The 25,663-nt window shown below is 40.8% G+C and overlaps 1 protein-coding gene and 1 long non-coding RNA gene across 5 annotated transcripts in view; one reads left to right on the plus strand and one right to left on the minus strand.

Annotated features, from left to right (window-relative positions):
* Nucleotides 1-18,126, minus strand: part of hivep1 (HIVEP zinc finger 1) — a 58,848-nt gene extending 40,722 nt beyond the window's left edge. The window contains exons 1-4 of one of the 4 annotated variants that reach the window (XM_046058763.1): nucleotides 17,854-18,126; nucleotides 17,478-17,622; nucleotides 16,628-16,803; nucleotides 15,262-15,397 (exon numbers count right to left, since the gene is read on the minus strand). In XM_046058763.1, coding sequence (XP_045914719.1) covers nucleotides 15,262-15,301 — 40 coding nt within the window. In that variant the 5' untranslated portion in view covers nucleotides 15,302-15,397; nucleotides 16,628-16,803; nucleotides 17,478-17,622; nucleotides 17,854-18,126. Of the gene's footprint in view, nucleotides 1-15,261; nucleotides 15,398-16,627; nucleotides 16,804-17,477; nucleotides 17,623-17,853 lie in introns of those variants that run through there. The other 3 variants (XM_046058765.1, XM_046058764.1, XM_046058766.1) reach the window with 3 other exon arrangements.
* LOC123976526 lies at nucleotides 17,282-19,475 on the plus strand. The gene is made up of 2 exons (XR_006826381.1): nucleotides 17,282-17,835; nucleotides 17,930-19,475. It is a non-coding gene; the product is annotated as an uncharacterized LOC123976526 (long non-coding RNA).
* Nucleotides 19,476-25,663: the final 6,188 nt, after the last annotated feature.

Below are 25,663 nucleotides of genomic sequence, written 5' to 3' on the forward strand. Positions count from 1 at the left end.
AATACGAGGCTACAGGATAATCTGTAATGGAGCAGAGAATAGTTGTTTGGAGATTTTTAAGAAAGCAAATTGACAGATGTGTTTGTGGGGTGGGGGTGGGGGTGGTCGCCTGTAAGCAAAGCAATAGCTTCTGTTCCCATGAGGCCTGATAGTTAGTCATTCTCCTGCCTGATGCATGTGACTCTTTGAGAAGCACACAGCTGTGCTCTGATTGGCCGGTGCGCTGCAGTGATGATGGCAAACGTCCCACGCAGCAGAGAAACAGCAAGTGTCAGTGTTGATAAATACAGCCCACGGCCTGACCTTAAAGAAACCTCTGCCTTCTCACCCATCTGCCCACCTGCCCTCTACTCCACCTCAACATCCGGTGAGCATGGCAGCAGACAACGTGCCACTCTGAGTCAAAGACAAAGTCTCCTGAAGGCTGACTAGAGTCACAAACTGACACTTAAACTGAAATTTATGATCTTAAATTCAGTATGTGTGTAACCACTGGCGAAAATACATCAGGGTTAATGTCCCAGATGTGCCATGAGAAGAAATTAAGACGCACACATTTAATTAATTTTGAACTATTATGTCGCTGCAGCAAACTGCTCCCATTAATACTAATAGCAGTGTTTAGAGTGTTTGTAAACATGTCAGGGAAGTCAAAAGTCAGGGGCTCTCCCAACGGCCTTATGAATCAATGCATGATGTGGCTGCACCAGACGGACGCTGCCTGGAAAAAGGATGACGAGCAGAGAGGGGGATTAGCAGTGGAACAGACAGAATGGCTGAATGTACCTCCGGGTTTGTCACAAATTTTAGGGAGAGGCGTTCCCCACAAGATCTGAACTGACATCCACACATTCAGCAGTTGTTACAGAGTGACCTCCACAGGTTTTTCTTCCGTGAAAACTCACTGCCCTGCTCTCTGCCAGGTACGGTTCAAATTTTAGTATTACTACCTTGATCTTTTATACAGACTACGGTGGAAACACCAAAAAGACAACAACTCCCAATACACTGACACACTTTGGCATTTTTAATTTGTTAGAGAGCAAATTCTGCTGCTTATTTTGCAAACATCAACATGCAGAAGAACCAAAGGACGTTTAAATCCCTATAAACTCACATGCTGCGTCTAAAGAGTCGTTGTTCAAGTTTTTTGGGGGTTTTTTTTGTTATAAACATCTTTTGGCTCCAACAATCATTTTCATTGGTAAATGAAAATGCTGATTATTTCTACAACTGATTGAGTACTCGTTTAGTCTTTAGTCTTGAAAAGCTGCCCATAAAAACTTCCCATATCCCAAAATTACGTCTTCATATGTCTTGTTTTGTTCAACCAAAACCTTTTCACAACTTTTGCTTTGAAAAAGACTGATGTCTCTTCAACAACTTAAAACTGGCTCTCCAAGTTTATTAAACTGATTTTTAAAGAATTTGAAGGAGATGATGCATATAGAAATCTTGGAAAGCAGCACGAGAGACGTGTTTAATCTTGAGCTGCTGTGGTCTTTACGTAAATCCCACGGGCATAAAGGTCAGACTTGTGTCATAGTGAAAAGTGAAACAGAAATGTTACTCTGGCCAAACCTCATGAGATTTTTACATAAAAGTCACTCGTGCTAATTAAGACATGAGATTAAACTGCCGTCAGATTAACGTAACAAGGTGCATGTCTGAACAGTCTTCAACTAGATTTTAGTCAGTCCCCATTTATCCCACCATTGTCCAACACTACTGTAATTATAATAAACTTATTTTTACTGTTTGTTGTGTTTCTACATCAGCTTTACCCCCCAGAATGCCTTTCTGCTTCCTCTTTGTACCCCCTCTCTGCCGTCCCTGCACATTCGTAGGAGCTTCCAGCAGTCGGACACGAGGAACAGCACCTGCAGACCGAGACTCATGCTGCTCTGTTTCCCTGGCAACCCCTACATTGGGCTTTGCGTGTGCAAACCATTAAGCAATGCCAGCTCTGCATACACACACACATGCAGCTGCACGCACACACAGAAAAGCGCCCCCACAACAACCCTTTTAAGGGTTTCCGGCTGGCAGACTGTTGCATATATATATATATATAAATCTGAGCAGTTTTTCCAAAGCGTCTTTTATTCTTTTTTTCTACCTCCAACTCTAGCAGCTTAACTCGTCACATTTTCCCCACAATCATAAAAAACGACCCCCTGGGAATCAGCAGCCCCCGTCTAACAGAGGCAGGTCTTGTTGGGGCATTTCTCTGCAGATGACATATATCCTCGGTGTGTATAGGAGCTCTCCACCCCCTCAGTGTGTCGTGCGCACATCTCCAAATAATGTGACATCCAGTCCCGGCATCGGTCCTGCGTCGCCACCGCAGGGTGAATTTCTTCCACTATTCTGAGTCTCTGCTGACGTGAGCAGAGGCAAATCCTGCGGGCCCCCACCCTGTTTTTTCCCCCTCATCATTCCCGCTCAGACGCTCACCTTTCTGAGTTGCCAACACCAATGCTGCTCAACCAAGTTTCCAGGAAGTGGCTCCGCAGGCCGCAAAGGCTCACCTGTGGAGGGAAATGGTGTGTGTGTGTGTGTGTGTGTGTGTGTGTGTGTGTGTGTGCGCACACAAGGTCACAGTTCGTTAGCTCCAATTTAACTCTGCTTGCCTGAGCCCTTCACTTGAAAAGTTTAAGCCCAATAATTTCACTGATTTGGCAGCAGTCCTTGTTATAGACACAAGATGAAGCCCAGGACACACACACAAGGCTGTAAACAGTCAGGTCATCGGTCTTCAGGGGGTCGTACGTAAATGGCCAAGCGGGATAGCGAGCTTACGCTGACATACACACACACGCACAAATACACACACATCTGGACGTCTGAGCTGCGACAGTTAAAAAAGGCTTTGGCAGGTTGTTAATGAATGATGCCTTGATCATTTGCAGAACATTTTGTCTCACAAGACAATGCCTCCACAGAGCGACGCTCGCAGCACAAAATGAGGTGCACAACTTAATGAATGCATAAACACATACACAGTTAAAAACACACACATCTCTTCTGCACAAGTAGGCGGGGGGTGTAAACTGTGGTATTAGTCAACAACGTCTGATAAATAGGCAGGAGTTTGACAGATATTCAAACTGAGAGTCTGCACACAGCAAGTGGTTTTAGGTGAGGTGGGAGGACGAAGAGCTAAAGTACGACTTCAACAGAAGGAGAATTAAAACTATTTTTGTCTTGTGTGACAGCAAACTGAATATCTTTGGGGTTTTACACAAACAAGCAGAAGTGAACTTTTTATTTGATAAAAAATGGTTAAATGTCGATCATTCAGTGGAAATCATACAGGCTGGCTGACCCTTTCAGTAATTAAAGAGCCCCATTAGGATTAACAGATTCTTCCATGAGAGGTCTTTGGTTCAACACTTTAAGACACAGAGAGAAGTTATAATGGGAGATAAAATGTCAGCTCACATTACAAAAAAAAAAAGATAGTATTACTACTTATTAGGAATGAAAATGAATGTGAAAACTGCGCTGTGGTTAACATGATAAAACAAATTTAAAACAAACACATTAAAAAGGTCTAGCAGTGCTACTACATATTCCTATTATTCCTACTACTGATTATTTTCTCAATGAATTGATTAATTTCAATTAATTCTAATTTAAATCATTTAAATCATCAAATGTTATGTTTTGTCCAACCAAAAGACAATTAAATGTTTAATCGATTATAAAATAGTAAATCTAATGATCAAAATGATTGACTTATTGTTGTAGCTCTGATTCCTAGAATTAGATAACAATTACAAAACAAATACATTTCCATTTCCAATTAAATTAAAAGCTAATTTAATTCTAATGAATTGTATTTTGTAATTGGAGTGAATTTATAGTGAGTGTAAACGTTTGACTGGCAGTTTTGTGACACAACAACATCCCTTATTAAAGAAATAATAAATCACGTGAAATCCTCACAAATTAGCCGACTCACAAATTGGTTTCCTCAAATCCAGATGTTACCAGGTGTTGGGGAGGCTCCCCCTCTTTCCCACCACAGAGCAGTTACCCTGTAGTTACCCTGAGGGCAGATTTGTGACCGCCCTCCACTCAGCGGGAGGCCCAAGGTGATGAAAAATACTAGAAAACATGCACAACTCACATTTCACATTTTCAATCATCACGATTTGATGCCATTAAAACCAGCACAAAGTGAAAAGGGACTAAAGTATATGCTTTTATGTGTCCATTAAAAACAGACATAATAGACATTAACCCACATTGCAGGATGGCAAAGTGAGCAGTCGCTCTCTTTTTTTTCCACCATATTCAATTTAATTCACACCAAATATAACTACAACCTTCCCTTCCTGCCTGCCACTGTCAAAGTGAAAGCTTCTCTGAGGTTACCACCAAGTTCAACAGACATCCCTGAACTAGTTTCAGCCTGTCTTGTTGTAGTTACTGTTGCTAAAACCCCGGTTTATTCCCGCCTCTGGGAGAGAAGTTGTGTGAATCTCGCTGCTTTCGCACACTGTAATTTGAAGGGACTGTACGGAAACACTGGTTTGGCTGCCTGAGCATGACACAACATGTAAAAATCCATTCGCTTGGGCCAAGATGTTAACTCTTTCCCTGCACCTCTGAGGCTTTTACATAAGCTAAATGTGTTTTTAACAGTCTAAACAGCACAGAAGGTCATGCTTATTACCCTGCAGCACATTTAAAAGTATTTAAATTCTCACTTTTTGCATACGGAAATCTAGACTGTAGTGATACTGTGGCTATTGTGCAAAGGTTTTCCATTTTTCAAAAGGAGGATATTTGCGTAAATATAGCGTCTAACTTCCCGTGCGTGGGCGTTTTCCAAGGCAACTGTTGACATTTGAGGGCCGAGGGGGGGGTTCTTAGAAGTGGAAGCTAGCAAGCTAGGCTAACTGGCTTCCACTCGGAAAGTGTACAAAAAGTACACATTAGCGTCAAAATTATAATCAGAAATTATAACCAGAAATAGATAATTGCATCAATGAAAATAAATGTTATAATCCATAACCAAAAGTCCAGGGGAGGTACATAGTCTACAAAGCAAACGGTTGCTAAAGCAGCGGTGTGGTATGCAGGAGACCCCGACCAGTCTGACACTGACATTAAAAGGGATTAGGAAGGAACTTAACAGCAGGTTAAAGGACAAAGCACAAGGCCGGAGCTAAGAGGTGACAGAAGAGGCCCCACAAACTCTGACCTTCATTTTGAGACACTTCTGAGGGTTAAATAAGCTAATTTCTCCTCAAAAATGAGGTTTGAGCGTGTAGCCCTGATTAATGCAGGCTGCTTCTGTAGTTTATTCTGACCCTGGATATTTAACCACAGTGAGCACTGAGGTCAGAACCACGGTTGATCATTAACAGGAAACTGTTGCTGTCAGTTTGTTGCAAAATTACCGAGGTGGTGAAAAACAACATGTGCTGACAGACGGGAATCTGAACTGCTTTCATCACTTTCAAATTGTGGCTTGTGAAGACAATCATGCACCTGCTTAAAGCATAATAAATCTTACACTCCTAATTATTAATCAGCCACCAGGGTTAATGTAATAAAATACACAAACTTTATTTCTGTGCATAAACATCCTTGTCAGCACAGTGAAGGATGTCAGCTTCATCTCAGCCTCGCTGCATCAGCTTTATAGGGTAAACATTTTCCACCTTGTTAAATGTACCCCCTTTTCACTGCCATTGTTCACCATTTATCACGCAGTGTGTTCTCTGCTGAAGCGGGAGACCAGACCTGTTGGGCTCTGGTGCGAGGAGCTTTTTATACGACAAGAGGAATGCAGAGTCTGTTCTATAAACACTGGCGTTGCTAACAAGTCTGGGAATTTTCAGGGGAGAGAGGAAAACCAAACGCCACACAGACGGATGACAAACATCACAAACGCTGCCTGGATGAAGCCACTAAACGGAGAGAGAGAGAGAGAGAGAGAGAGAGAGAGAGCGAGCAGCTCAGTGCACATTGTCAGAGAGGTTAATAAACTGAATCATTGGGTTTTAACTCCGGGTCACATTTTTCCATTGCAACTAACTCAGCCACACAGTCCAGTTAGTCCCAGTGGTGCAGGATGCTGCAAATGTTGTGTAAAAGTAACACTAAAGTTGTAATTTGTCAACATAGTTCTAGGTATGCACCACAGAAGAAACCGTTTCAGATCTTGAAGTATCTTGTGTTAACAGCGATGATAAAGCTGTGCCAAATTGCTTTATTAGATATGAAAAACAGATCAAAGCACAGAAAACATTAAATGTGAAAACATATAAACTTTATAAAAACTAGAAAGCAGTCAGAGTAGATCATCCAAATCCTGCTGGAATAATAAATCAAATGTAATTTTTGTTTTTAATAATCATAGCAACATCTTTGTCTCCTCATTTTATTTGTAACTTTCTTACTTTTCTCTATCCACTTCCCTGTTAATGTACATTTTATTTAATCTTCATGTTGTTTATAGTATCCTGGTTTAAAAATGTTTCTGCTGCATCTGTTCTTGTTCTTTTGCTGCTGTTGACACTTCACTGTGCCTGTGTGGGATCAGTAAAGTTTATCTTGCCTTACATGAGAAAATGTTTAATCTGCACCTGAATCCAGATCATCAAAATACAGACAATCACACGTAGATCAGGTCGGGCACCATTTTGGATCTGGATCCTGGTTTGGCAAAACACCCTGTTCCTGGCTCAGCTCTGCGAAGCGTCAGAATCCGACGGCCCTGATAATAAGAAAGATGTGTATACTCGACAGAGATTAACTGTATTCAAAGAGTTATGTGTGACGCATGTTTATTTATATTTCACATGTTTGATTTAAGATGAAGAAGATAATGAGGTTGAAACTGTTTTATATGTGGATCAAGTTTTTGTTTTGTTTTGTCATTACGATTCAGAATTAGGTTTTTTGGCATGTAGGTTTTCACATTTTCACAAGGTTGGTATACACTTGGCATAATGGTCACAATATACATAGTAAGAGAAAATAAATAATAAAATAATGTCCCGAATGTTAAGAGTCTTAAATATAAAATTTTAAATTTACAATAAAAATGCAAAATAATCCTGTTTAAAAATGAAAAGAGCTGTAAAGGATGGAGTGTGTAAATGTTCACAGTATTAAGAATATGTGCGATTTGCGTTAATGTAACACATCAAATTAGATATGAAGACTTTACGTTTTAAGTGCATATGATGCACACTGAAAATGTACAGCTGACTATATATATGGGGGAACAAAATCTGAAATGTTTGTTGACTATTTGAAACACTTTGTAGGCAAAGTGTTACATACATTTAACTCAAGGTCCACTTACTAGTAGCTTTCAATTATCTCTCATGGTCTCAATCAGCAGATGGAGTTTGATTAGTTACACATTTTCTCTCAAGTTTTAGTTTTCAGGATAAAGAAAATCCAGTTGGAACTTCACTGTTTAGTTTGAATAAACACACACATGAAGAAGCCCTAATATTTCGTTGCTTCACGGTTTGCCTGGCAGCAGCGAGTTTTATTTGTGTTTCTGCGGATGTCCACAGAGAGCAAGTGTGTCTGTCTGAAGGGGAAGCCACTGTGTGTCCCGCCAGAGCTGCTTAGAGACCAGCTGTTTGAAAAAAGTAAACAAAAGATCTCAGAGGAGGGGGACAGGAGTTCCTAGCTTCCTGTGTTGTTACCCACAAACTGCGTCATAGGATCCTTCTTGACGATACACACAAACACACAGCAGCACATGAACTACGGATATACTGACAAGCCTTTGGCTGGTTTAGAAATTAATCGAGTATCTGCTGAAAAAATGCTGTTAAAATGTACAAAAGACTTGTGAAATTAACGTATTAACCCTGTTCCCCTTTAGTCTGTTAAGCTTAAGTTTTATGAGTGAATCTGACGGCGGCCCCCCCCCCCCCCGAGGGTAAATGATTCATCGAGCGCCTGTGAGCAGGGTTTTTTTTCTTTACGTCTCAGAAGAGTAAAAGAAAAAGGGATCAGAAAATGCCAGAGTTTGCAGCTTAAGACAGCAGACTATTCCTTTTGTGTTTGTGTTTACAGTGTGTGATGGTTTATTATGATTCAGATAAAAACACAGCCAGGAAGGCTCTCCCGAAGAAGCTCAAAGATTAATCCAAAACTCACTCAAAGCTCCTTCCTCTCCACCGTTAGTGTTGATCTCTTCTGTCATTCTGCAGTTACACACCCGTTTCAGACGTTTTAAAAAAGTATTTCTTGTTCAAAAGGTGGTTAAAAATCCATATTATGATTTATCCATATATTGTGACGGTAGCATCAAATCATTTTAGCTTTCTGCACAATTCCAGGTTTTTGTCTTGAAGAGTTGGTGTTCATATAATGCGTTATTGCTTTGAACATCAGTTTGAATATTAGTTATTTTATTTTGCATGTGTTTGCTAACCATGATATATATAATGGATATCAAAAAAAGCTGAGATATTGATTGCAGCCACATCAAACAACCCTTTTTAAAATATTCTGTCGCCCTTATGTGATGCAATCCAGCTGAATTAACAAATTTGAATTAAAAGCATATGAATCATGAATTATGACTCTTTGCATTAAATACATTGATGGTATTATTATTTAATATAATGCAAAATACTATTTAAAAATATAAAATACTAGTTAAAACTTAACCTGAGTCAGTATGGATAACTGAGTGAATGTTTAAATAACTTTTCAAGCAGAAGTAAAAAAAAAAACAAAAACCATGTTGATACATCACCTGGGGCTGTTGAAAATTATAATGGGCATTTTTCTGTATTTTCTGAAAATTCTACATGAAAACAATAAATTGATCTGTAAATCAATAATTGTTAGTTGCAGCTCAAACTGAGAATATTACAAGACCGAATATGATGTTAGTTTAGATACAGTATGTCACATGTTTTGTCAGTTCAGTAAAGTATATGTAGCATATAACAGATGACCATGATCCATATTTAGCTAAAAGTGCAGGTGTGTGTGTTCGTGCCATGTTAGTTAGTTAGTTTCCTTTTGCCCGTAGCCTATGCAACAACATGAAAAAGAGACAGAAATAAAAACAGATGTGACCGGAAAGTTCAAGAAGCTGAATGCATCCTGCCCTCAACCTCTGCTCATGGATGGGCAGTATTTATGATACATTACAAAATAGGATTTTGTTATTTGTATTTGATAGGGTTGGTGTCTACTCAGTAATTTTTCCAGACTTGTTAGGATCAGAACAGAAAATTGAACCAGACTCGAAGAAGAAGGTCATGGTAAGAAACGTGTAGGGATCAAGCTTCCTATTGATTTTTAGCATAAATAGTGTTCGTTTTAGGAGCCTTGGCCAAGACATTTATCGATTTACATAATGTTCTAGCTAACTATTTGACCCCAGTAGCAGCGCCCACAGTTAACGTTAGCTTGCTACTTTCAGACTATGGTAAGTTTCCCCTGGTTGCGTTTCAGAGTTGTTGTACAACATTACTTTATAATACCACTAGAGGTATAACGAGATAAATGCACACACGTGTGCCCTATTGTCATTAACAACATTGTGTTGCAGTGTCGTTAAACAGCAGTAATGTAAGTCACTTTGGGGTGGCGACGGCGCAATGGATAAGACTATGCCTTTAGTGTGAGCGACCCGGGTTCAATACCCCCACTGTGAGCCCCATCCACCATTGTGAGCAAGACACTTAACCCCAAGTTGCTCCAGAGGCGTGCGACCTCTGACATAATTAGCAATTGTAAGTCGCTTTGGATAAAAGCATCAGCAAAATGAATAAATTTAAATGTAGGTTGTCAACTCATCCACCACTCTTGTTTGTTGTAGCTCAGATGATGCAAAGTAAGCCCTTCATTACAAAAAAACAAGAACTAAATAAGGTTTTAATTAGCAAACTGTAGGTTACTTTAAAACTAACCTATATCTGGGTGATCACAGGGATTTGTTAATATCTGATTGCATACTTTATGTCAGATTTATCACATGACTCAGGGAGGGAAACAGTTTGCACGACTTGTGATACAAGTTGTGGCTGCTGTATTTTGTAGTTTATTTTGATACAGTTAAAATTAGGGTATTTGTTGTCTTCTTGGAGGGACAAGCCGCTGCGCAGCATGTACCACAGACAAATACAAGAAGTGGCTGATATCAAGAAATCCTACCAGTGGCTGGAAAAGGCTGCACTGAAAGACAGCACAGAAGCACTAATCATGGCGGCACAAGAACAGGCACTCAGTACAAGATCAATAGAGGCTGGGGTCTACCACACCAGGCAGGACCCCAGGTGCAGTACAGCACATAACAGCAGGGTGTAAGAGGCAGGCAGGAAGTGCGTACATGGAACGCCATAACCAGGTAGCTGTCATAGTGTACAGGAACATCTGCCATGAGTATGGTCTGGAAGTCTCAAGGTCAAAATGGAAGACACCTCCTAAGGTAGTTGAGAATGAGCGAGCTAAGATCCTGTGGGACTTCAAGATCCAGACCAGACATCGTGTTGATCGACAAACAGCAGAAGAAGGCTGCAGTGATAGATGTGGCAATCCCAAGCGACAGCAACATCAAGAAGAAGGAACACGAGAAGTGTTAGAAATACCAAGGGCTGACAGAGGAGCTAGAAAAGGTGTAGAAAGTAAGAGCAACAGTGGTGCCAGTGGTAATCGGAGCACTGGGGGCTGTGACCCCCAAAACTGGGAGATTGACTACAGCAGATTCCAAGTAAAACATCAGAGATCCCTGTCCAGAAGAGTGCAGTCCTAGGAACAGCTAAGACACTGCGCAGAACCTCTGGTAGAGGACCTGAGCTTGAGGATGACACATACCACCTCGCAAGGGGTGAGAGGGGGATTCTTTTTTTATATTATATATATATATATATATATATATATTAAACAAGTCACTTAAACAAGTTACTTTAAAGCTGTTTTAGAGGTGTTTTAAAAAGCCGTTACCTTTATATGATGCAGTCCAATACAACACTATTACCAATTAGGGTCTGAAATATAACTTCAAAAAGCAACACAAACTATAGCTTACACTACTTTTCTTTAGAGAATTAACAGCCTCAGAAACTGTTCATTACAAGCTTCTTAAAGTAAAGATTTATAACAGGTCTGTTTTATTTAATCGTATTGGAATATAAATACTGACAAAGGTTATGGTTCAAATAAGTTCATAAAATATTCACTCGGAAAACAAGTGAAGATAATATCTTTTCATGGCTCATACAAAGTCCAGACCGCAAGCTTGTACTCGTACCCTGCAACATGCTCGCACATGAACCAGCAAGAATGCCTTAAATTCACCTAATAGATGCCAGCAGTGCACCGGGTCAGGATGGTGTCAATAAAACAATTCATTCTTTGCGTCCCCTGACAAGATAAAATGTGTCATGTCAGATTTCAGCGAGGGGCGGGGGTATTAGTGTCGTTTCTTTTATACAAGAGTCAGACAGCTGCCAGGCCTCTGAGGCAGAAAAGACCCAAGAAGAGCTGTGGTTTCCCATCATCCAGCCAAAACCCAGAAGTAAATACCAGCTTTGCATTTGTGCTGAGATTAATTACTGCCGTGTTATTAAGACAATACTGTGTTAACGCCTCATTTAGCTTTAAGCTGAGAGTTTTTTTAGGCTAGGCTTGGGCATTAAGCATCATTATGTGATGCCTTTAGGGCAGTATGAGGAGGACATTCTCCACAGCAGAGTTTAAGCATGTGATAGCATGCCATGCAATTATCATTTCCTGTCCAATGAAGGAAAAGCCTTGAGTGCAGGCCCAGGAGGAGAGGTGATGAACTGGGTCAAAAGGCAAAACAAGAAGCCAAACAAATGACTCAACAAGTTATCAGATGATGAGGAAGTGAACTCCCCTCGACATGCAGAGACATTTCAGCAGAACTGGAGATAGCAAGTTACAGAGAATTCAAGTTAACACCTCTTAGACAGTGTATTGTATTTAAGGTGAGAGACTATTGCTGCTTCTACTATTTTAATGTAATGTCTTTACTTAATTTAAATCACAGTTGGATAAAGATCCTGATAAGAGTACAGAACTAACAATTTTTTTAAAATCACAATTTAGACAGAGACGGTGCCAGAAAGATGGCCACAAAACAATCACAAACAACCATGAAGAGATACAAATTGACTACAGTGACACACAAAACCATTACAATGAGAGTCAAAACGACAACAAAGATACGCAAACAACTGCAAAGACATGAAAAACAACTACAAAAGAGACAAAAACAACCACAGAGACAAACAAACACAGAGTCACATAATAACCCCAAAGAGACAGAATTTACTACATATAAAAAAAAAAGAGAGAGGCAAACACACAAAACAACCACAAAGTTACTACACACAACTACAGTGAGACACAGTGAGACTCTACAGAGAACTACAGCAAGAGACACAAAACGACTACAGAGAGACACAAAAATGTCTTCATTCGGACCAAATGAAATGATTGGCCGTGCTTATTACAGTCCTGCACCAAGCACAGATACTGTCTTGTTGTCATATTTGTGTCAGAATATTTGATTCATTGATGTCGGGATGTAAAGAGAATTACAACAAATACAACAAAAAATCCTTCTGAAAATGTATATTTTTTTCTTCCTGAGAACCTGGGCTTTAAATTTGAGTATTTCACCCCACAACCCCCTATTAAAAGGTCTCTAAATCTGCTCCTGAATTAAGGATCTTCCATCCCAATCAAATTCATGTCAGTTATACTCTTTTCAAGTCCAGATCTTTAACCCTTAAGTAAAAGATCCCAAATCACTGCAGCAGCTGCAGCTCCATTGTCTGCACCACGAGAAACAAGGGAACAGTCACAATTAAAAATAGAATGAAGAATCATTTGGCCGCCGTTTCTATCGTCCTCTGTTGGGCGATGTAATGTACTGTTCTAAAACTTAATTATTTATGTTGTTTGGCCAAGTAAGCTCAATTGAAAAAAGGCGCAGAAGAAGTGTTTATATGATAAATAAACAGAGGGACTCTGGCTCACTGCTCATGAGGAAATCTGCTGTGTGGATCGACTGCTGGGGAATGGCAGTGATGCACATTTTCACACCCAGCATGTAATGCTGCAAATTCGTAGATCTGTGAACTGCAAACGTCTGTTGACACGTAAATCTGTCAGTTCTCAACATAACACAAAATCCTTCAAGCCAATTGGTGTTCTGTGTTAACATGGGAGGATGCTGCAGCTTCAATATTCAAGATTTTGTTGTATTTCTGTTTATATCCAAATGTTTTCTGCTGCATCACGGTTATCAAAGATTCACCTGAAAAGGGCCTATCTTCTCACCAATGGCGACACATTCATACATAACAACTACTGAATAAATTCATCTTCATTTAACACATCTGTCTCATCAGATATGAGACAATATGAACAAATAATACAGCTAAACAAAACGAGAACGATCCATTTAGATCAAAAGACCTCGGGAGAAAAATCAGACCCCTGCCATCAAATTAGAAAAATGCTGAAATACGACAGAGTACACGTGTACTGTAAGTTGTAATGTGACAAAAATCTGTCATATTACGCTTTAACAATTTTGTCATGTGACGATTTATTTGTGTCATGATTATATACACAAGTATGGCAGAAAGCAACATCGCAACCGTCTTCATTATGGAGGTATTTACTCCAGATTTGCAAGATTTGACTGACACCAAACAGCATAATTAAATATTTTGTTGTTCATCCAACACATGTATGTATGCATGTAGGTATGATATTATACTTTATTGTACAGCTTTGCCAAAACTACGCCTGCACCTCGCCTCTCAAACAATTAGAAGCCTCTAGTCTTCTGTTTTATTAATATCCTAAAAGTTTAGGCAAACTCCAAAACCACAAAACACTCTTACTTTGCTTTCGATAATAATTTGTACCAGATATGATTTTTCCACGAAATGGTTCAATTACATCCCCTCCTTCTCCCTTATTGAAACATCCAGAATCTATAAATATTAGTGGTCGACTGTTATGGGTTTTTCAGTGGCCAATGCTGATAATTAGACAGCAGGGGGGCAGATGGCCGATATATAATGACGATTTCAAAAGAAATAAAAGTCATGTATAATCTCATTATTCCATGCAAAGTACGATCTAATATACATGTTATCTTAGCCAGTAATATGTTGTTTTAGATGGAAGCTTTATTAATGAATGAAATAGAAACATACATTGGGTTATGCTGTTTCAGAACATGACTGGTGTTTAAGGTTGAGTGGGGAACAGTTTGTCAGAAGTGATTTCATTCAACTGCATTATTCTTTACAGTATCCTATACTGTATACTTAATGCTAGCCAGTAATGGTTTTAGATTGGATCTGCTGTCATTTAGGAAAAAAAACTGTAAACATTTAGAAAAGACAATCGTGACTGAGGAAATTTAGGGCTCAAAACTAACTTTTTCACCACCTTCCCAAAACTCACAAGAGGAAGCGCTAACATCTTTCCACAGCAGCCACAGTGAGGAGGCTGCCTGCAGATTTGTCAACAAAGGGTGCAACTTAGGTGGTGTGGAAACAGTTTGGTGATGGTGTAAAAGGTCAGATCTACAACAGAAAATGAGAGATGAGGGGGGTCAACAACAACAACAACAACACAAACTGATTTCTCCATCTTAAGCAGAAGAAACCGGTTGAGTACAAGGAGAGCCAGAGATCACATGATCATCGCTGTCTGTGAAAACCAGGCATCTCCAAAATAAAAGCTCAGAAAAACAGCCATGTAGTCAGATTAGTGAGGATGCATTTTTTAGAAAATCTTTCTCAATCCATAAAAGCCAGTTCAAGTGAATTTGACAAAAATCACCAAATTTGTAAATATGTGGTTTCCACAGGTCTTAAAAACCAAACAGGCAATCTGTCAAGTTGCTTCATCAAAAGGTAAGTGAACTATTTTACCATATTGCCATGAATGACAGAGAAGACCACCTGCTCTAAACTAAACTCCATTTAGTCCCTTTTTCCAAACATGCAGGAAGGAAACAATCACAACCCATTAACACCGGATGCAACGTTTGCATGTATAAGCCAATCAACTATTGCACCAACAACAGGCCTATATGTTGTGATCTAGAGACAACTAAGAAGTTCCTCTCTAGCCTTACATCCAAAAAACAAAAACAAACAAAAAAAAAAAACAAATCCACCAGCTGACAAGAGATGCAAGAACGGGCATGGATGCAGAGTGCGTTCCCTTCAAAAGTTAGTATAAGTGGCGTGAACTCACCTTTTAAATTTTTCGGGTTGTTCTGCTTGGTGCGCGGCATCTTTCTGCCTCAGTTCACAGGTGCATCTTTGGGGAAAGAGGATTACAGCGTTGGACCTTGAGAAGAGCCAACTACTGGGCCACTGTCTGGGTACATCTACAGAAAAAAAAACACACGTCAGAATCAGCTAAACATGAGCTTGCATAGATCTATGAGGCGCTGCGCTGGCCATTTACAGCGTGTAGAGTCCTGTGATCACACTAGGCAACGGTCTGGGAGTCCAGGACAGAGTCGCTGATGGAGTTTAGTCCTCAAACAAGTGCCCCGGCTGGACTGTTTCATTTCAGCCCTCTCTCTGGGCTGCTGTGTAATAATGTGCAGTGCAGCTAGGCCTACTGTCAGTGGGAGGAGGTGTGAATATTTTCTACCCATGTCAATATAACCTCTGCAGCAGCTGCTATCTGCCATTCTGATCTCAAACAAAAAAAAGACAGACGTGTAGGATCTGCTGCCGTTTATGGGAAACGTCTGATTGACATTTCAGCAGCTGATACAGGGGGCCAAGCTGTTCACTTTGACGAATGTCAGTGCAGATGAGGAACGACGCCAACAATAAGGTCCTGTGTGTGTGTGTGTGTGTGTGTGTGTGTGTGTGTGTGTGTGTGCGCCGGTGATGGACGCTCTGGGCAGCTGAGCAGCCACACAGAGGTTACTATCAGAGAAATCCTGAAGTTAGTTCACTGCAGAAAGCAAAACACATAAAACAGACTGAAACAACTCACACTGGAGAATTGTTATTCCTCTAATTGTGTATGATGTCCTTTAATACAACGAAAGATCAGAAGCTTAATATAGGTTTCATGCAAATTCTGGTTTGCTAAAAGTACCTTGAGGCTAAAAAAAAAAGGTGGGTGTTGTCATGGTTAAGTTAAATGTTACCAAGATCAAACCCAGAGCTGCAGAAGCTTTTTTTTTGCTGCATGATGTGCATAAACAGGCATATAAGAAAAGCCTGCCTCTGCATAGACAAGAAAATCAATCATTGATGAATAAATATCGAATGTAATATATTTTTTAAGCTTTCATGCCCTTGCATCATCTCCACCATGTCCCCACAACACCTGTACCCCTGTCAGAGAAATGCACGTTGCAGATAGCAGCAGTGCTTCAGCAATCAGCCTTTGTTTCCCCCTCTCACCGATATTACATAACACTTACTACAAGTGGATGATGATTTTCCCCCCTCTCCATACAGTTGGGTACATGTGGCGCTAGAGCAATGACATCATCTCACGGTGGATTTTTCGGGTACAGACTCGCGCCTGCACCAGGTCGCATGAAAAAAGGCATCCAGGTCGCACGATAGAAACACGAAGAGCTGCTCACCTGGCTCCTCTCACGGATGCACAGTGTTGTTTCGGTGCAGGTTCGACGGTGCGGGTAAGTCGGAGGAGAGAGACGTGCACATTTTCTTCCGGCGTGTCTGTCAGTCCGTCTGCCAGCCTGTCTGCGTGTCTCTGTGCGCGTGTGTGCACACAGATATGTGAGGAAACACCCTGATACTGACACGAGAAATAAAAAATGTAATGATATAACACAGGCCTCTGCACAGGTGATTCAAGCCTAAACTGCTGCTATAACGCTGTAGCTTAACCCTGTCATGCTGGAATGCACTTGCAGGTGACTAATGAGAGATGCTTTCGTTCACACCTGAGGATCTAATGTTACCGGAGACATTATGTAAAACAAGGGCAGCGGCAGGGGCGGCAATACACGCAAAGTCACGCACTGACGATGTCTGAGATTGTGCATAATTAATAAGATCAAATATCAGAAAATATAAATATTGTGTGCTGCACATATTTTTTCAATCCTCGTTGCAGTAGATGTGAGCGCATGGGGTGCAGTCATGATGAACACAGCAGAAGGAGAAAATTAATTGGGATTTAACTGCATCCAATGAAGTCAGCAAAAACAATGCGTGGGAATAGCGTATTTTGTGCCTGTTGCAACACGTGAACGCCCTGTAAGTGAGGGAGGAGCCAGGGAAAACCCCTCACTGTCTCCGCAACGGCGCTCGATTAGGACACTTCCCCTTATCCAACAAGACAGCGCCGCGGCCAAAACATCTAGCCTCCACACACACACATGCACCTTTATCACAATATTAGCAATGACACATGAACACACACACACACACACACACACGAGGTGACAGGAATTGCTTCTGGCTTACCTACAGTGCAAAAGAGCAACAAAGAGGGCTGCGTAGAGAAGCGCCGGAGAGCTCAAGTTGCCTACTCGGAGCACGGTTTGCTGCAGAAGTCCACACAGGAAACACTGCGCCAAAAAAAAAAAAAAGACACCGCACCTGCCTCTACCTGATAAAACAAAAGAAGATGCTTTAAAGTTCACGGCAGGCTGAACCCGTACGAGAGACAGACACCAATAAAAGCATGTCCTCCTCTCTCAGGCAGCAGCTACCGACAGCGACCTATATCACAGTGACAGAACCCCGCTCCGGCTCCGGACTTAAAACACGCAGAAAAAAAACAAATCAAGCGCACTCAAAGTGAATGTATTAATACTCACAGGTGCAGGTTGTAACACACCTTTTAGTGTAAAGAGGAGGGGGGGATACAGCTCTGTGTTTTCTCCCTTCACCTTCTCTCTCACTTTCTATTGCAGGAAACAGACAGGCCCACTGACGTCAACGGGGGTCCCGTCTCCGCCTCTCCGCCATGAGGTATCCTCTCCGAGCAGCGGGGGGCTCCGGACGGCCGCGCCACCACCGCAGCGCCGCTGTCTCCTCGTCCTGACACCGAAGCCAGAGGTTTACCCTCGCGTCGATTCGTATTCGTTAAGCTGCACCTCCTCCTCCTCTTCGCGGTAGGATGGTGTTGAGACTCCTTTCCGGCCGAGCTGTGAGGATCCGCAGCGCGTGTCGTTTGTCGTAAAACCCCCCGGCGGACCCCTTCCACCCTCTCTTCTGCACATAGTTTAGGACTGACGGTTTTCCCGGAGGTTCCTTGTTGTCAGGTCACGTTGTGCCCCTCCACCACTACCGACCGGGCTTTCCCATGCACAAACCCGCAGCAGGGACACAACAGTGGGCCTCTCTGCACCAGTAAAGGAGCCCGTGGTGGTAAATTTAAAACATGGATGAACTGTGGCCTCCATTGATGCCAAACAACCACTCAAATACACGGTGGTGGAAGAAGTAGGCTACTCAGACCTTTTACTTCAGTTAAAGTGGTAATACCACAGTTTAGAAATACTTTTATAAGTAAGTTTATTTACTTTATTTATATACGAATATTTTCCAAATTCAGAATATTTCATTTTATATTGTTGAATTATATGTATGCATTAATATGTAATGTTGCAGCTTATACATTTGAGGCCAGTTTTTTTTTTTTTTTGCTATATATTCTGCTGGGGAGCAAATAATACATCATTATTTATCTGTTGATTATATTTTTTACCATTCTGGATTGTAGTAGAGTAGATGTGTATAAAGAAAATGGAAATTACTAAGTACAGTACTTGAATAAATGTATTTAGTTACTTTGCACCACTGTAAATAAGTACAATTCAACAGGACTCACAGAAAAGCAGTGTTTTTATTTAAGTATATTTTTACGCTAATAGGCTACTTCTGAGTACCGGTGCTGCGAGAGTTATTTTATGGCACTTGTTCCCAAATAACCATGTCCTTGACCTGGACATTTCGCCAGCTTGGCTTTATTTGTTATAATGTAAAACATAATGTGCAGGTGGGTATTAAAGATAGTCATGCTGTTAAAAGATGGGTAGACTCAGGTGGATTTGGGTTTCCCAGGTAGGCTTACAAACCAAGTACTTTTATTTCCTTTTGTCAGTTTAATTCACAAAGGGAATCTACTGCTCAAGCAGAATTTTAACTATGTGGTTTTGGTGCACTATAGTTGATTTTTCAGGTTAATTAAGGCTAGAATTTATCTAATAGGTGATATGTGTCTCTGTTTAAAAAATATATAAAATAGTGGTAGTAGGCCAACCTGTCCTGTGATAATTCCAGCTTGCTTATCGATCCACCCAGATGTTACAACTTATTTGCATACAGCCAATCAAATAATGTAATTTTCAACTCTATTTGCATAAAACAGTAATGTAACCATTCTACCTGTGTAAGGAAAAGCAAACAAACCAGTCAAAAACACCAATGAACTGAAATAAAGCAAACATTATAACATTACTGTCCATCTGGCTTGTTGAACAATCAGCTAGCAAACAAATATCCACTGAGAAATGTGCGCTAGCTAATTTCATTTTGTTCAGGCTAGTAAGTTAGTGAGCTAAGCTAGCTAACAGCTTGAACACTTACCTACAAGTGTTAAAATCTGCCATTTTAGAGGCTGAAAAGTGTTAAACATGTTTGTCATTATCACCAAATGGCATGTCTTTAGCTTAGTTAGCTACAGTTAGCAAAGCAAGTTTGTCTACCTGTTGGCTCAACTGGAGAGAGGAAGCTAAAGGAGCTAGCTAAATAAAAATCTAAAACAGGATTGCAGTCTCTCTCAAATTGAATGACAGGTGTTCAGGACTGCGACAGCTACAACACTACAGAACATTTCAGCTCATGTTCCCCAATTAGGCTGAGGCTGACGTGATCAGTCAAATAATTGTAAAACAGGCCATTATTTTTCTATTTTGATCAGTTGAGAATTACACACAATTCACAAATTTATACAATGTGCACATACAGAGTAAAGTGGGTTCAGTTAATTATGTTGAGATTCAAATGACCTTTTGTGTATTCACACTCACTTAATGTGTTTCCCCTTCGTTAACTCACATTTTCCACAGTAGCTTTATTGTTGCAGGCCGTTAAGGTTATTGTCTTAAAGCTAGCGAACAGAAACATACTAGCATGGAGGGAAATTTTACCCTTTTGCTCAGTTTCACCTTTTGCTCCAATAAACATGTGAGAATAGCTTGAAACAAGGTTGCCCCATAATGCAACATGTTCTCACAGCCCACTCAGTCAAAGAAAGGCCTGTAACAGAAGATGATTTGCTTTGAAACAGCTAAAATAAGTTGATTATAATTTTTTATTTCCTTATTGTCTTATACAGTATTGGATTTTTAATTGCAGATTTCTTCACGGCATTGGCAGCAGAATAAACTGATTGCCTGGGTGCACTAGTCTATTGCCAAGACACCGTGTTGTTATTTTTATCCTGCGTCTGTAGTCCCCGAACTATGGCTACCGTGCATGTGAGTTGGTCGAGCTATGACACATCACCAAATGGAAAAGGTCATGCTATTTTTTGCCACATAGTCAGAAATAGCTTTCTAATAAATGTGTAAATAAATCAAACGTTTTTTTACCCAGCAACCATGTTCCTTGTGAAGAAATGTATGAAGAGGGCAACAGAATGAGAAAGCAATAGCTCTTAATTCACAGGTTAATTTGTATTTAATTGCATCTTTAGTAAGAGAATAGTTGGCCTAGATTACTGAACTAAACTGCAACAGTCTCAAATTATTGTTGCTGCAAAAACTGTCTCCGAGAAACACGCTGTCACCTAAAGAAACTTTGCTGCAGTGTAGCAAATCTAGCCATTAATAAGTGATTGCGTGACAGCCGCCCACCATCATATCACAGGCTTCCTGCAGACTGTAGAGTGGGACTCCTGTCTCTATCGAGCTTTGTGACTCACCTGTTTCAACTGCAACAACTTTAAAATGGCACATTTGAATAGTGGAACATTTGTTTCTGCAAGAATAGGAACGAGGCGTTGTCTTTTCACCATCAGCGATCTGAACACTGAAGCAGCATTTCTGTCTGTACGGGGGATTTCTTTTTCATGTATAAATGAGAGGTGTTAATGACTGAGGCTAATGTATGTAAAAGGGATTCAGTTCTCAAATACAAGACTATTTTGTTTTTTTGTTTTTTACAATTAACATCTAAAATGGCGACTGTCACAGAGGCTTCTCATTTTTTCCTGAGACATTGCTCCTTTTTTGCATTTACTTCTGTCTGTACACCAACATAAAAATAAATGAGTTGTTGTTGGTTTTTCAGTGCACGATGAAAAAAGGCAAGGAGGGGGAGGGAGTGTGTGTGATGTGAAAACCTCTTTACATAATCACATTTTCCCTGAGAAGACAGCTTGTTTGGTTTGAACTAATGCAATGCCAAGAGTAGAACAATTGTTTATTAATTGAGCACTCAGCTAGCTGGCACTCTGTCAGCCAAAGTCAATGCGAGCAATGATCAAATCTGAATTTCTTCTGGTTGGACCTGGACTAGATCCAATTGTGGTTCAGCGGAAATGCTGTATTGCTCTGGATGTGTAAATTCGGAGTAATAAAGTCTGTGAGGGGAGGGAGAGTTGATGTGGATATCAGGAAACTGATCTGCTCTGGAAAAATAACAGGCTTTCTATTCTCGCACTGCACACGTCCAGTTCACTGTGATACATTTAGCTGGAGTTTCTGAAGAGTAGACTTCCCAAAATCTAATGAAGTTAAACTAGCATCTTGGAGACCTGAACAGGTATGCTAACATGTCCCTCCAGATAATAACAAAGTCATCTAATGACATTCCTGTTGCCTTTGGATAAAAGTTTGGTAGTAAGCTAGTTAGCCCAGCATGCTAACGTTTGCAGATTACATTAGAGCAGATAAACACACATATTTTTGAACTTGTGTTGTTGGTTTTAGAAAGGTGATTTAAAAAGACATCATAGTCCAAATTCTTTATATACAGAAAAATATGGAAAATTGAAAGCCTGGTTCTGCTGTGGTTGCTAAGCTATGATAGGACAATCGCGGTTCAGGGTTTAATGAACAGGCAACTTTGAAAAACTTAATTTGATCAAGTGATCTCTCATGTGATCTCCCAAAGTTTGACAGCCAAGAATCTGCCTTACTTTTACCCTCTTTTTCAACATACATATGAAAAACTTTTTCCCCCCCACCTGCGCTACGTAGCTAAAAGTTGTCCTTTTCTGTACATGGCCAATGTGGAGACCCTAACCCTTGCCTCTGTATCTTCCAGTTGACAACTATACGATTGTGTTTTCAGGCTTCCATCAATCTTCACGGTGACAGCGGGATAAGAAAGGTAGTCCAGACGTCCTGCTCCAAAACATTTTCCAGCTCCTCCTAGAGGATCCGAAGGCATTCCCAAACCAGATGAGATAATCTCTCCAGCGTGTTCTGGGTCTTTAACAGTTGGACACTGCCCCGAGCTCCCTCCGGATTTCTGAGCTCCTCACCCTATCTCTGAGGCTGAGCCAAGGCTCGCCATGTGTTAGTATCAAATGTTTCAGAAAACTGCTGATAGGATTTGAACTAAAACAAAATGTTTGTTAAAACTGTTATATTACTCCCAAATCTGAGAATTTAGTGTAATCAAAGTTTGCCTGTTCTCCTGCTAGTGTGGCATCATCTGAAAGTTCCTGAACATCTGAGCGGATCCATATTTTTCATATGTTATCTCTTTACCTAATGTTGTTGTAATGTTTCTCCATAGTTTAGTGTTACTACAGTTGTTTCCGTCTCGGTACATCTGACTTTCGTTGCATGAGAGGATCCCTCCGCTGCTGCTCTTTCTGAATATCCGCATCTCTTGAAGTATCTTTCTGGGAGTGTTTCCTCATCCAAATTGAGGGTCTCAGGATGTCGTTCGTACGCTGTACAATTGTAGAATTAGTTTGAGATAAAATTTTGATTGGTGAGTTTTTGCTGTATAAAGCAAAACTACTAAACTTGACTTGTACCCTCACGCTAACAGTTGATATAGCTATATAGACTCAAAAGAAGGCCTGAGGCGTCAAAACGTTACCCCCTTTCTGTCTGATTCCTGTCCTCTCTTAATCTGGATGAACTTTCCTTGACCAGAAAAAACCCCTGGCGTTTCCAAACTCTGCCATGTCAGTTAGATCTTTGTCAGGTCAGCAATATAAGAGTTTGGTAGTATTATAGAAGGAGGACTTCCTTAACTGCCCCCACAGCAGTGTTAGTGAATGGCAGCAGGGCTATTAATATCCTGGAGAGGTTACAGAAAAAAGCACAGCTGCCCTGCAGAACTGTCCTCTGAACAATAGCCTCTTATGTGAAGGGAAGCCACTGCTGTTTGTGTCCTTTGCTGTTCATGGGTGTGCTTGTGCTGTTTTTACATCTTTGTTTCCCTTCGTATCAGAAGTAGATATTTATTGAACAGGACCTTCCAAAGAAAGACAGTATTCATAAAGGAATGCCTGGGTGTCCTATTTCTCTTGGCACACAGTGTTTGGATTGATGTTGCTGAAGTATTTATAGGGGGGCGTCCTTTTATCCCATTTTTTCCTTCCGTGCACTTCCTATTGCTGCCATAAACAACCTTTATAAATACACTACAATGGTTTTGGCACCCAAGCTGCCCTGTGGAGATAAGCACTGTCGTATACGCATATCACACCAGACTTGTTTTCCATTTAAACACCATTACAGAATCCAAAAGCAGAGTGCAAACAGCCGCTCACCTCTCTAACAAACTACATTTCATGGTTTTCAATTAGAGGTAGCATTGTAAAAGGTAAATTATGAGGCTAAAATGTCCACTGCAGTCGCTGTAATTTGTATCCACAGAGGGTGTTTTTTCATCAGTGCAACAAGACAGATAGTTTTAAATTTGACTGCTGTGCAAAATGCCTGTTTCCTTATTTTCTCCATAACGCTGATAAAAGGCGGGATTGTACACATTGCTGGATGCTTTGTTTACACCGCACCATATGATGTTACATAACTGAGGCTGTTACTGTGGCAACACAAAGACTCCACCCCCCACCCAACAACCTTTAAACACACACATATAAACACACACACACACACACGCCCTGCTCAGGCAACAGGACATTCTCCGGACACGTGATTTGACTGCTTGATTTAACGCTCGCTAATACACACTATTAAAGAGATGGCCTCTCTCCGGTGTCAGGAAATGTTTCTCCTGTAAGAGATATATTACAGTCACCAGGAGGGGAAACATCTCCGCTCTGATGGCCCACTCCGGTGTTGTTTGATAAACAAATTAACCATTCACCACATTTTACTGCACGTACTGAAACAATTGTGTTATTTATGGCTGTCCATCAAAGCATAGCCAGCGAAAATGTGATGTCAGCTCTCCCCCAAGATTGTGCAGTGCAATGTACATGTTGTCGGTGGCTGAGTGGCTGGCAGTTTTCATTACTTTCTGTGAGTAATCATCTCCACCAGTTGAATTCAAGGTCAGCGAGGCGCTCCTGCCCTCCTGAGCCGTGCAATAACAACACCAGGCATCGCCGCACAAGAGCTGTCTCTTTGTGTTGAAGGGTATAGCTCTGAGTACTCTCTCAGCTCTCGACGACGTCTCAAAGCACCATTCACACGCCATCTGACAGTTCATCGAACCAGCTTCTGGTTCAGGAGGCAGAAGCTCTGGGCCATCCCCTCTGCTGCATCTGTCAGCAAACTGATCAATTAAAAGTCCCCCCCCCCCCCCTCCAATGGTTATTTTACTCATCTCCAGTTTCAAAGAAAGATGTCCAGAAGAATAAAGTATGATATCTGCAGTGCTTCTTTATATCTTTTATGGCATGGCAGTCACATTATTGTTGCAGCTTATATAAAGTAAGTATCCAAATCTGTGGAAAGTAACTTGTCAGTTGGTCACTCACACTTTGGTCCAGACTGAAACATCTCAACAACTGTTGGATGAATTGCAATGACATTGAACAGACATTCACGGTCCCCAGAGGATGAATCCTAATGACTTTGGTGATCCCTGACTTCTCATCTAGTGCCACCAGAAGGTCAAACCTTTCACATATTCAGTTACTTCTCAACATCTACTGGATGGGTTGAAATTAACATTAGAGGATGAATCCTAATGCCTTTGCTGATCCCCTGAAGTTTCCCCTCCTGCCACCATGATGAGTTTGACAAATGGTTTTGAGTGCAATTTGGTGCAGACATCCACGTTCCTCTCAGGATGAATTGCGATCACTTTGGTGATCCCTTAGTTTTGCATCTAGCACCATCATCAGGTACAAAATGTCTATTTGTCCAATGTTAGGGCCAAATACCTGCCCAACTAATGACAGTCCAATCAGCCTGCTGTACTTTGTTTAGTGTTAATTATTAAATGTCACTGTGCTGACATGACAAACTAAGATGGTCAACATGGCTTACATTAACATAAAGTTGTCATTGTGAGCTTGTTAGCATCTATGACGTTAGCATTTAGGGTTAAGCACAGCCTCACAGAGCTGCTAGCATGGTGGTAGGCTTTCTCTTTTCATAACTGGTTCCACTAGTGTTTGCAATCAGCAAGGTTCAACTGATTTTTTCTCAGCAAATTAAATGAGATTAAAATAAGGAAAAGGCATGTGTGTACAATGTGTT

This window comes from Micropterus dolomieu, linkage group LG09 (assembly GCF_021292245.1).
Source record: "Micropterus dolomieu isolate WLL.071019.BEF.003 ecotype Adirondacks linkage group LG09, ASM2129224v1, whole genome shotgun sequence".
Taxonomy (NCBI): Eukaryota; Metazoa; Chordata; class Actinopteri; order Centrarchiformes; family Centrarchidae; genus Micropterus; species Micropterus dolomieu.